This window comes from Numida meleagris, chromosome 1, assembly GCF_002078875.1.
Source record: "Numida meleagris isolate 19003 breed g44 Domestic line chromosome 1, NumMel1.0, whole genome shotgun sequence".
NCBI classification, from domain to species: Eukaryota; Metazoa; Chordata; class Aves; order Galliformes; family Numididae; genus Numida; species Numida meleagris.
Genome location: NC_034409.1, coordinates 192,773,365 through 192,785,644, shown reverse-complemented (window position 1 = coordinate 192,785,644; position 12,280 = coordinate 192,773,365). Strand labels below are relative to the sequence as shown.

The following is a 12,280-nucleotide window of genomic DNA, read 5'->3' as shown; positions in this document are numbered from 1 at the left end:
TCCTCGTGGGGCAGTCCCGGTGCTGCAGTCGCTGTTTAATGGCCGTGGTCCCACTGAGAGTCCCAGAACCTCGCTTCGCCGTCCTGGGCGCTGCCAAGGGAGCAAAGCGGAGCCGCCAGCGGACGGAGCCCCTTGGCGCCCCCTCCCCAGGCACGACCTCACCTGGTTCCACAAAGAGGCATTTTATTGATTCTAAGAAAGAACTGCGCAGCCCAAGCGCCGGCCCGGCAAGGTCCGAGCGGACCCCACCGCTTCTCCGGGTCACGACGATCCCGGCGTTAAGCCCCGTGAGCTCGGCGGATCAAACCAAGCCGCGGGGCTGGAGCCCGGCGCCCAGGAGCGGCGCGAGGAAAACCCAAAACGTGGCCGCCAAGCGCTCGGCTCGGGGAGAGGGAGGGGGTGGGGGAGGCCGGGCCCTCACTGGGTGACCACGGTCAGCTCCCGCAGGTAGGACTGGGTGAGGCCGCGCAGCTCCTCCAGCGCGTAGTCCTCGGGCATGGGCAGGCGGCCCACATGCGGGGCCAGCAGGCGCAGGGGCACGCGCTGCAGCTCGGGGCTGGCGGCCGAGGGCGGCTCCGGGCCGTGCTGCAGGCTGAGCACCACGCGCAGCAGGTTGGCGATGCGCTTGGCCATGTCTGCAAGGAGCAGGGAGAGAGGAGGGGGTGAGGGCCGAGCTCGGGCGGTGCCACGGTGATAGCTCGTGTCCCGGCAGCTCCTGGAGGAGCCCGGCAACGCCCGGGCACTGTCACTGGGTGAGCTTCGAGGACCCGACCGACACAAAGCGCCCTGAGCTCGGCGGTCACAGCGGGGGCCGGGTGCCAGCCCCGTGGTCCGGCTGCTGCCCGGCGTCCCAGCCAACCCTGGGGCCACACAGGTGGGATAACACCTCTGCAGAAATCCCCTGCCCGAGGCCATCTTTTGTCCTCTTCTGTACGCACCCTGGGTGTCGCTTCACCTCAACCCAACCCTTTCATGGGCAGGAGGTGACAGTCAGCTGGGCGCACACCATGCTCCAGAATGGGAGCCTGCCTGTGAGCTCACACCCTGCTGAGGAATGCACCCCAACCACAATTCAGGGAGAACTCTTAAGCCCAGGCACCTGGCTGGGTGGGTAAACCCACGTCCCGCTGTGGAGCTCTGCTCCTGTCTGCACTTGCATAAGGACTGCCCCGACCCAGCAGCTGCACTCAGCCTCGTGGAACCGCCCTGGTTCTCGTGTCCCCACTTTCTGAGCCTGTCCAGGTCCCTCTGGATGCCGTCCCTCCCTTCTATTGCATGACAGCCCCGCTCAGCTGGGTGCCATCAGCAAACTGCTGGGGTGCACTGACCCTGCAGCCCGTGCCATTGGTAGCGGTGCTGAAGAGCCCCGGCCCCACGATGGATCCCTGGGGTCAGCGCTGCCCGCCCCGGCACAGCCACCGCCCCCCCCGCTGCCCCCGCACCTGACTGAGCCAGGCGGTCCCTCGCGTTGTGGCACTGGATCTGCTCTATCCTGTTGCACAGCGACGTCACTTTGGTATGCAAGCGCTCCAGCTCGTACGTGGAACAATCCAGCTGCAAGCAAACACGAGGGAAGGCGTCAGCTGAAAGCCGGGCCCGTCCCACCACGTGCACCTCAAAACCCGGGGTCAGCACCCGAAGCACCCCAGGAGAACTCTGGAACTGAACTGAACGGGACTGGCACGCAGCTCCTCGCTGCCCAGCCTGCTCTGCTCCTCCTCCTTCACTCCGCTGCCACGGCAGGGAGCACCCCTTGCTTTACATCACCCCCCAGCTCCGCACTCTCAGAGCGCTCACGCCCGTAGGAGATACACTGATGTCAGCACGGAGCAGTGCAAGGTTACTGCAAGGATGAGGAAAGAACCCATCAGTTTGTTACCTGCTGAATCCTGTCAACCATCTCGATGACACGAATGTAATCCAGGTAGACCAGCCCCGCCAGCTCCCAGTCCTGGATGAGCGTGCTGCGCTCCGGAGGGGAGAGATCTTCCAGGAAGCCCTTCAGGTACTTGTAGTTTTCATTAATAATAGCATCTACGGAGAACAAACAGCAGCAGCTAAGCAAAAAGGCTCCTTGTAAGTCTGCGACATCTGCTGCTGAAGAAATCTCCCCCTATGTGGCTGTGCCTGCTGTCTCACAGCTCCTCAGCGTGGCTGGCAGCGTTCCCTCCATGTGGGACCTGCACAGGGTGAGCCTAAGGGCCAACCCCCCCCCCCCCAGGGTCAGCACTTGTTCCCCAAGGCAGCTCTGGCAGCAGAAGGGGGGTGTGCAGCAGGCCGAGCACCGCTGTTCTCAAGTGTGGGGCTTCTCTGGAACAGCCAGCCGCTCTGAATTCACCCTGCTGCTCCAACAGCCCCAGCCCCCCACGGTGCCGAGCACACAACCACTGCTGCTCCTATCGTATTCACGTGCACCACTCAAGAGACAGAACGGGAGCGGACTCACCCGAGGCGAGGTGCCGGACCACCAGCTTGTGACACTGGTTCCAGTGGCCGGCCTTGAACAGGAAGAGGGCTTCTTTGTGCTTGTCTCCCTCCATCCGGGCCCGAACGGCCTTCGCTTCGTGAATCCACTCGGCGGGGACGCAGAGGCGCTGAGTCAGGAAGGTTTCCTTGGCCCACGACTCGGGGCTCTCAGCCAGGGCGCAGTGGCGGCCCAGCAGCTCGCGCACCGCCCTCTCCCGGGTGCTGGTGGGAGCAGGGGACAAGGCCGTCACTGCATCGTCCTGCACCGCGCCACGCCGGCTCGGAAGGATCTCAGAGCCCCCAGCCCCAGCCTGGCTGCCCCCAGCTCGGGGTCCACCCGCGGCCTCGGGCTCCTCCGGGGACGGGGCCCCCGGCTCCGGGCAGCGCTGCTGGGTGAGGGGCTTCCCCCCACGTCCCACCCAGCCCCCCCTGCTTTAGTTTACAGCCGCTCCTCCCCCCACCCCGTCCTGTCACCGCCTGCCCGTGCACAAAGCCACCCTCCCGCTGGCAGGCTGCCCTCGGGTGCTGGGAGGAATCACACCAGCAGGAGACGGGCTTCAACACCAGCACCGTGCTGCTGGCTCCAACAGGGGCACGTTGTGGGGTAGAACGGATGGCAAGCCCATCTCTGCAGTAGGCTTAGTGCAGGACACTGAGAAAAACCCTGAAATCAACTGCATTCCTCCAGCACAGGCTGACCCCTGGTGCTCTGCAACACCCCCAGCACCGCAGCTAACAACAAGTCAGACACAACCCGCAGCCCTGAAGTCAGACACAAGCTTGAACTGAAGCTACTGGTTGGAAAAATAACTGCTGAAATGCATTAATTACATCTGCAAACACCAACAGCAAGGGACATCCTTGCACACACGATGGTGTTGGTTACAATGTTAAGTTAATTTCGTGTTGGCTGTCTATTTTACAATGGAAGCAAACCCACGTTTCAGCGAGTCCCAGGGTTTGCCATCACACACACTCATCCCTGCTCAGAACACACAGAGTGCTCGGCACCAACGATGTTTTCAGGCCAAGCTCTCCACTGCAGCCTCAGCAGATGAGCCCACCTCACCCGCCCTGCTTCCTGCATTTGTTTCAGTTACAGTCATTACAATACAGCGCTACGTGACACCCGACGAGGCACTTGAAGCAGAACTGCTCACACAGCTCTGTAACCCCGCTCTGCAAGCAGTGTGAAATCCTCCAGCCCGCAGCTCCGGCACAGCCAGAGAAGCTGTGACAGCTAGGGGCTGCGGCACAGAGAGCACGTCGTTCTCAAGGTACAGAACAACCCACCCCGAGCGTTGACTTACTGGCTATCAGGCTCATGCAGCACCACGAACACGGCCCACTCCCACAGGCCTTCGCTCTCCAGCTGGGCGGCGTAGCTGGCGTTCAGCACGCCCTGCCCCTGCCTGCACACGTGGCTGTAGTTCAGGGCACGCAGCACCTCCCACAGGTGCCAGCTGAGGCGATAGTCCACGGGGTCAGACGTTATGCTCCTGGGATCCAGCAGCTGGTCCAGGTCGTAGTGCCTGGAGGCAGAAACACGTGCCACACCAAGAGCCAACGGGGCCGGCCTCGCAAAACCAGACAGCGGCGCCGCTTGGTTCCTTCCCTGCCCCCACTCCCCATTACCCCATACATGCAGCCTGCGTGGCTGCCTTTTTAAAGAAGGGAACAACTGTTACATTGCTTTTTTGCTCTTCCTCGCAGCCTGCATCCAGGCTGCCACAGCCCTTGGGTGCCCGTGCTCCCTCTGCAGGCTGCTCCGTGCCTGCAGTGAAGGCAGCCGCAGCGAAAGCAAGATTGCTGCAGAGAGCATTCAGAAAAACAAAAACTTGTTTCTAAGCTCGTGTTTAATCAGCTCTAGGCAGCAGCACCAGCAGTGACAGAGGCACCAGATGCTGTAACTGCCTGGAAGTGAGGTCAGAGAACTGCAAAGTTAATTGCACACGTCTCATCTGGGAGGTCGCTGTCTTACCGAGGCTTTTCTAAGCCACTCTGGAACCATTCACCCACTCACCTGTCGCTGTAGAGTTTTAACAAATGGAAGCAGACGTCTCTCAGGGGTCTCCCTGCAGTGTCATCTTCTTCAATCACACAACCAGAGTCTTCGAGGTAAGGAGGCAGGGGGCAGCAGGCGTATTTTTCAGACTCCGATGTGGTCTAAACAGATTGTTTTCCTGGTGAGTTTATACTGGCACGCTGCGTACAAAGCTCACACTACGTACTCCTGCAGCATTAAACCCCTCATTAGGAAGGCAGACCTAAGGCTGTGGGCTGGGCTGGGCTGTCCTTAGGGTCAAGCTACCTTCAGCTGAATGATTTAACACCTTATTTTCCAGTTTGCAGCAACAAAGGTCGCATTACACACAGCCACGCGCCGCCTGCAGGAACTGGGGACGCAGCAGAGCCTTGGCAAAGAGCGTTTCAGCACCCAGCTGAGCATCAGGCATCGCAGCAGGAAAGCTGATGGGCCACCAAGCTCAAGCAGCCTTCCTGCTGCTTGCCACTGCCCACCTCCCCAACTCTGCCACGCTGCCAACCACCTGTGAACACTGGAAATGGGTGGGAGATCTGCTTGAAAGAAGCCACCGCCACAGCAACTGGGAGAGGAGGTCCCACACTGCTCAGGAGAGCGACCAGCGTTACCAGGAGGCTCAACCTCAGTGATTTATTTCCACTCCACGGAGGGAAAAGGAAGATCCGCATCAGCGTGATACTGATCCACTGAACTGCTGCACAAACGCATCGCTAAGGCCGGGGAAGGAACGTGATGCTGTGACAGCTGACAGGCTGCACCCACACCCAGCAGCAACGCGTGGCTGCTCACAGTGCTCAGCCAGCTCCACACAGCACCAGTCCACAGCTCCAACCGGGACCAGTAAGGATTCTCAGCCAGGCACGCTGACCTACCTGGAACGCCGCCTCGTACATGGCGAGCGCCTGGGAAATAGAAGCTGTCGGAGGGAGCAGGTACCAGAGGTGGATGGCCACGCAACGCTTCCAGTCCAGCTGCGAGCACACGTTGATGCTGACTCTCTCAGACAACTGCCACACCTGGAGGACGGCAGCAGTCACACAACGGTTGGGACACAACAGCACGGAGCCCCGTGAGTAACACCGACATCCAACCCCAAAGGTCGGCCCGCACCCCTTCCTGCCATGCACCACGCCGGGATCGACTCCCACTACTTAAACCGAACTTGGCTGCCAGGAAGCCAAGTCAAAGCAAGGCCAGAGCGAGGGCGGAACAACGTACGGGCTTCCCAGCCAGCAGAGCGAAGATGCGCAGCCGCTCCTCCGGGATGAAGCAGTCTGCCTGCAGCCTGTGCCAGTCCACCAGCTGCATGCCGAGCAGGTCCCGCGTGGGCTGGCTGCCCGCCAGCTGGGAGAGGAGCAGGGCGAGGCGGTGGTTGCCTGGAAGAGGAGAGGGCGGCACGTGAGGAAAACACACGGGAAGCTGAGCCCCAAACGCTGCCTCTCTGGGAGCCGCGGAGCCTTTCTGCTCAGCTTAAGGATGCTCAGCTGTCTAGTTCCTTATGAACACCTCATCAAATGGGGCGGGTGGAACGCTAGCCGTTAAGGTCTGAAAACAAGCTTTTAAAACAAGTGTCAGCAGCTTAAAAGAAGCTCGGTTAAAAATACTAAATGGGATACCGCTCAGAGGATACGCTCCACACAAAAAATGATCACATGCGAAACAGCATCGCTTCCTAACTGTAGGAGAACTGACAGCAAAGCAGTCAGTATGCCCAGATGCAGCCCACCACTGGAGGTGCTGGAGGCCGTGGATGGGGCAGCCTGCTCTGGGGGGGAGCCAGCCCAAGACACAGGGCTTCAAGGGCCCTTCCAACCCAGCTGTGCTGCAGATTCTATGAGCAGCAAGCCACATCATGCCTTAAGCAATCTCTCACGTTCAGCACTCAGAGTAGTTACTCACTACCAGCTCACAGTGCCCAAGTTCTCTTCATGTCTCTCCCTTCCACCTCCTCCCTTGGAAAAAAGACCAAGAGATGTAAGCATCTCACCCGCCTGCTGTGCCAGCCTGCAAGCCTCGCCAATCCTCCTCCCTGTGAGGCAGCTGAACACAGCCTCCACGTGACTGTGGTGCTGGGTCAGAGACACCTCCTCGTCGATCCGTGCCGCAGCCGTCTCCGAAAGCCAGCGAGAGAAAGCCCTCCTGCGCTCCAGGGCCAGGACGTACTCACTGGGCTCCTCCAGGCTGGCCTCCAGCTCCTTCAGGTTCCCCCAGATGGCTTCGCATAAAGTCCACGTCAAGCACCAGTGCTTCACAACAGCTGCCAGCACAGAGAGTTATCCGGTCAGGAGGAGTAAAGGCAAGGGAACATTTGGAACAGCCTCCCGAGGTTGTCAAAGTGTAATCTTAGAGGATGTCCCACCGCTACACATCGGTCAGCCACCCAAATGCAGCCATCCACCTTTATGCCTCCAGAAGGAACGTGGAGGTACAGCCAGTTTCTGTTTTATTCACACTCAAATGCTCTGATGCGACCCATAAATAACCTGAGCTGGACAGTTCTCCAGATCCACTGCCACCACTGTAACAAGAAGTACTCTCTACTCACTCTCCGTTACAGCAGGATCCTCAGATGCTGTTCTAACCCAGTCAGCGTAGTCATGGATAGCAGAAACTCCTGGATTGGGAGCCAGGAGAGGACACTGCTCGTCCATATGGACGGTGCTGTGCTTCAGCTTTATCTCCAGGGGGATAAGATACAACTGTTTGTCTCTGTTTGTCTTCCTTTGTTCCAAGTTCAGCTTTTCCACGTGAACCTTGAAAGGGGATTCTGGGAGTCTGCAGTAAACGAAAAAAGAACAGGTAAACAACGCTGAGTTCTTTCCCATGTGAATGAACTCCTACGATGGAGCAGCTGCCCCATGCAGCTTGTCCCGAGTTTAACACGGCAGCAGGCGTACGACTGGAGGTCAGCAGCTAGGTATGAAGAACCTGGTGACAGCCTGGGATTCAGAATCAGACTTTGCCAAATCAGCCTCACTGAACTGGGTGCCTCCAGCACGCCTTCCACAACACAGCACGTTTTGCAAGAGCACCTCAGTGTGCTAACAAATCAGACGTGCTGCAGAGCTTCAACTGAAGAAGACCTTAAGACTAAAGAAGACCTCATTTTGGAGGTCTGGAATGGTAGAAGAACTCGCTGAGTTCCAGTGAAGTTTGGGTATGGGCTTGCACGGCCCAGAGAAGTTCTGATGCTGCTTTACATACAACAGAAGTGAGGCACCTGAGAACTCAGAAGTCAAGCAAGACATTTCTTCGGTAGCGTGGATATTCCCAGGGATAGAGGACAGCACGTTCTAAGCTCCCTGCACAGCAGCTTTGGGCTTTCTCTCTTTAAACGTCTCTTGGATGGCAGCATCAGCTACTTACTCTGCTGTCCCATTCCTCTGAAATACAGACTTTTGGAAGTAGCCCTGGGGAGCTGCCAGGTTGGTAAGAGAACCTTCTACCTCGCACCTCAGAAAGAACACTGTGCTGAACTCCAAAGCGATACCGACTTATATCTGGGGCTCTCTCAAAGAGCATGGCAGAGCCACCCTGAAGCAAAACACTACTCACAGCTTGGGAGCGACAGGAGCGGGCAGGAATCCATAGTCGGCAGCCTCGCACTGCAGCTCCTCCTCCGTTCCACCGCACCCGCTGAGCTGATCTCCGCAATTGACCAGCGTCCAGTCGGGCCCCCAGCCCACGCGGAACGAGCGGCCCATGAAGAGCGCCATGTCCATCAGCAGCTTCCCCTTCCTGTAGGTGACCGAGCGTTCCAGAGGGACCAGCCCCTGCTGCCTGCGGACGCCCACCGTCCTCATCTGCACCTCGGGGACGGGAGGAGGGACGGCGAAGGCGGCAGCTAACGGGGAGGAGGCCGACCAGCAGGCGGGGGAAGGGGAGCTGCGGGACGGCCTGGGCTCCTGGAGGTCGCGCAGAGCGGCGCCGGGTGGCTGGAAAACGGCGTCGGCAAACTTGGCTTGCAGCAGCCCACCCGCTGGAAGGAAGGAGAGGGAAGGATGTTTAACCACACGGGCACTGGCTGAGAGCTGCTGTTTGCAGCGTTGGGATCCGTGAGATCCACCACGCGCGGGATAATCGCCATCATCCAAACTGAAGCGGGCAGTGGTGCGTGTAGCCTCACCCCAAAAATGGGGATTTTGAAAGGAATCGTGGCTTTGACCGATAGTTACAGTTAGACCATGAGAACGTCTCAGAGAAAGCAGGCATTGAATAACAGGGTTGAACCTGTCTCCACTTCAGGTCTGCAATTTGATTCAGGAAGCAACTGCACACTCTTAAGGTGAGACAGGCATTATTCCTATTGAAATCACCACTTTGCGGGGCGTGCAAGCCAGCACGGAGCCCAGCGGGGGAGCGTGCAGCATCCCTGTGAGAACGTGAGGCACGGGCAGAGGGAGGGAAGACACAAGTGTGGAAGGCAGCAGTGTGTGCAGCGAGGCCAGAGGAGGAAGGAAGGAGCTGCAGCCTGGGGAGGTGGCCCTGCTGGAGCAGGAGGGAGGGCCACAGCTCACCCCCGGCAGAGCACACCTCATCTGCCACGCATTCAGCCAGCAATTAGGGTTTTGCCTATTAAGTTAGAACTGAACTCCTCCTTCACGCAATACGTGGTTCGCCACAGTACCTGGGCATCTCTTCTGTCCATGGGGTTTTGAAATAGGGAGCCTCGGAGAACAGATCTCCTGAGAAGTGTCCATTTTCGCAGGTTGCTTCCCAGAGTGATGATCCAGGATTAAGTCCAGGTCGTCTTCATCAGCAAGCAAGGAAGCTTTCATAATCTGAAAGGGCAGAAGTCAGATCTGCATGTCAGCAATCGTTCTACCAGCAGCAGCCAGCTGATCTCACCCGCTCCTCTCCCAGTAAATTTCCCATGTTGTGGACAACCAAACGCGCTCACACCGTGACTACTTTGTGCCACAGTCCCAGAGAAATGAAAGCAAGCTTGTGAGTTATCAATAACCTTCTAGAAACTATTAGTTACGCTGCCATTGTGCTTGTTAGGATGGGCAGGAGGTCCTGCGATAACCACGGCTTTTCAGACCTTGGCTGCCAACATTTCAGCTTGAGTCACACAGCTGTATTTTCTTAGGGCAGGAAGTACAGGCGGAAGCCCAGCAGTGCTCAAGGTATTATTTTTCCAGGCAAAAACAGGAAAAAAAAAAACCAACCCACAAAAAAATCCCACCAAACAAAACCCAAAAACCCAACCACCAACCAAAAGAACACAACACCAAGTTAAAACCAGCAATCCCATTAACGTGGCTGGCCCCAGACTGGGGCTGTAGCAGAGCAGGCCGGGTATTAGCTCAGCCTTTCAGAATTCTGAACTGTCATTTTAAGGATGCTTTGTGTTTCTGCGTTAAGCTGCCTGTGTCTCTGAAGATCCCCCCCAGCCAGGAGCATACGGCTGCCAGGCACTGCCAAAGCCCTGCTCCAGAGAGAGCCCCTCACCTGCAGGACGTGGGGGTTAATGCCCAGCGTGGAGGCGATGTGAGCCGAAGCAGGCACTGCCTCCTGCTCTTCTGCCACGTTGTCCTCCACAGCGGGCTCCTGGGGAGGCTCCTGGGTGACGTCTGCCATGTCGCTGTCCAGCTCCACCACCCTGCCCAGCTGCTCCACCTCGGGGCTCTGCGGATACAGGCAGAGGCCGCGTCAGACAACAAGGGATTCCCACAGCTCCCTGAGATAGAGTTCTTCATATTTCCAGCAATCACCTGCACACGAAGCGGAGTACTGCCTTGCTCGTGTCAAGACTCCCATTTAAGTTTAGGGAGGAATATAAAACCCGTTCCCGTTTTCTTCCGAGTTGCAACGTAACAGCGCAAGTTAAAGCCAAGGAGAAGTCACAGCTTAGTTGTGTCCTCCTGAAGTTTACCAGTTTCTGCCATTCAGGGCAAGAAGCTATTCTTCAGCTTTCCACTTCCACATCACCAGGGCTCGTGCATCCCCTTCTCCCTCACCACGCTATCGCACAAAGAAGTTTCCCGTGCCAGAGTTCAACCTGGGACATCGTAGATGGCAGCAGCCAGCTCAGAAACAGGGGCTGCCCAGCACTGGCTGGTGCTGCCCGCAGCAGGCGATGAGCAGCACTGTGATACCTGCTTTGTCTCCCCAGCTGTGACACAGGACAACAGGAGTTTGTGCCCCACAAAGAATAGACACGTAACCTTCACGACCACGCACTACTAGCTCACAGAGTACATGTGCATGCGTTTTTTTTTATTATCATTATTGTAAACCAGGACATCTGTCACTGGATTGGAAAGTCGCATTGTCAATCTGTAGCTAAATTTCTCACGTCTGCTCCAGTCCAAGGCAGGATGAACCCTACTCTGTGGTTTTGCTGAAGGCAATCACAAGGCAGCATCTCTGTGATGAGCCTCAATTGACCTCTACAACCTCCAGCTGCTTACAAGAACTCGGCTTCACATTGCTGGCAGGGCCAAGGAACGTTTAGCTAGTCAGAACAATAAGCAGACAGCAGAATGCTGCCCTTGCCTGCAGTTAGAGCCTGCCTGCACAGCTGCTTGCTGCAGGGACAGCGAGGGCTCCTGGCAGCAGAGCACACTGAGCCACCCTGCACCCAGCGTGGAATGTGACAGCACTGCAAGCTGCTAAGCTGCTTCCCAGCCTCGCTACCCGGAATAGTTTGATAGGACAAAACCCTTGGAGAAGGGCATCCACTGCTGGTACAGGGCAGCTAGCAGGTCAGCCTGAAAGCAGCATCTGGCCAACAGCAATCAGGGTGTGCCTAATTAGCTGAGTGTCTTCCAAGTTCTAACCCCCTAATGCTCCTGCTCTGCTCTAACCCCACCCCAGGCCCCAGCTTCCTGCTTGTGCTCCAGTCCATCCCTGGCCCTTACACAGGGGTGTCCTGGGAAAGATGCATCTTTACAGCTCGCTTGCACTCCAGCTGCAGCCGTGTATATGAGCAAGGAAACCACGGCACACATTCCACTGGCAATCACACCGAGGAATGTAGAAGTATTTTCAGCTGGGCTGCTACAGAGCTCGTAGCCAAGAAATGCCTCAAAGATCATCAGCTGGGGCAGCAATCAGACTGCAAGGCCAGCACCCAGCGGCAGATGGAAGCAGCAGGGAGCGGGGCCTGCAGCATGCAGAACAGATTCACCAGCCCAAACACGTTTACAAACCAAAGTTTCACTACTCCCTTCATTGTGCTTTAATGCAGACAGGTCGCGGTGCAACTATCTCCTGCAGACCTCGCAATGTTAATAAAATCATGAATATTCAAGTCAGTGAGAGGGGAAAAAACCCACATCTAGTCGCTAAAAGCTTCCCAAGCACCAGAGAATGTTGTTTTCAGATGCTCAAGGCAGTGAACCTGGCAAGTTTTCAAGCTGCTTCTCGGAAGCTTGGAAAATGAAACCAAACATTCTTTGTATTCACCGAGACAAAACGCTTTGCTGATGGTATGCAAGTCAGAGAGGTTAATTAACAGCGTGGGCAAGGTTTTGCCAAGCACGCTTGAACCTAGGAGATGGGTCTAAACAAATCACGTGTATTCGCAGAGATCTGGCTGCTTCAAACATCAGCTCTGGCCCCAGGTGACGTGGATACGACACAAGGAAGAAGACAGCAGGACAGCCACGTGTTCCACCTTCAGTACAACGCGGATGGGAAAGGACTCTGCTTCACGAGAGCGGGATGAATGGGCAGGTTTGAATGAGCCAGCCAACCAGGAGTGATGATGCAGCAGGTGTTAAGTGCTTTGGGATTCTCCAAATGGTTTTTCTCACCAGAAGA

The 12,280-nt window shown here is 57.1% G+C and overlaps 1 protein-coding gene across 3 annotated transcripts in view; it reads right to left on the bottom strand.

Annotated features, from left to right (window-relative positions):
• Positions 167–12,280, bottom strand: part of NUP98 (nucleoporin 98) — a 34,124-nt gene continuing 22,010 nt past the window's right edge. For all 3 annotated transcript variants that reach the window (XM_021384077.1, XM_021384078.1, XM_021384079.1), the window contains 13 exons: positions 9,965–10,141; positions 9,138–9,291; positions 8,066–8,489; positions 7,056–7,285; positions 6,498–6,767; positions 5,729–5,886; positions 5,383–5,526; positions 4,490–4,632; positions 3,777–3,998; positions 2,447–2,688; positions 1,880–2,034; positions 1,443–1,554; positions 167–635 (listed from right to left, as the gene is read on the bottom strand). In XM_021384077.1, coding sequence (XP_021239752.1) covers positions 418–635; positions 1,443–1,554; positions 1,880–2,034; positions 2,447–2,688; positions 3,777–3,998; positions 4,490–4,632; positions 5,383–5,526; positions 5,729–5,886; positions 6,498–6,767; positions 7,056–7,285; positions 8,066–8,489; positions 9,138–9,291; positions 9,965–10,141 — 2,649 coding nt within the window. In that variant the 3' untranslated portion in view covers positions 167–417. The remainder of the gene's footprint in view (positions 636–1,442; positions 1,555–1,879; positions 2,035–2,446; positions 2,689–3,776; positions 3,999–4,489; positions 4,633–5,382; positions 5,527–5,728; positions 5,887–6,497; positions 6,768–7,055; positions 7,286–8,065; positions 8,490–9,137; positions 9,292–9,964; positions 10,142–12,280) is intronic.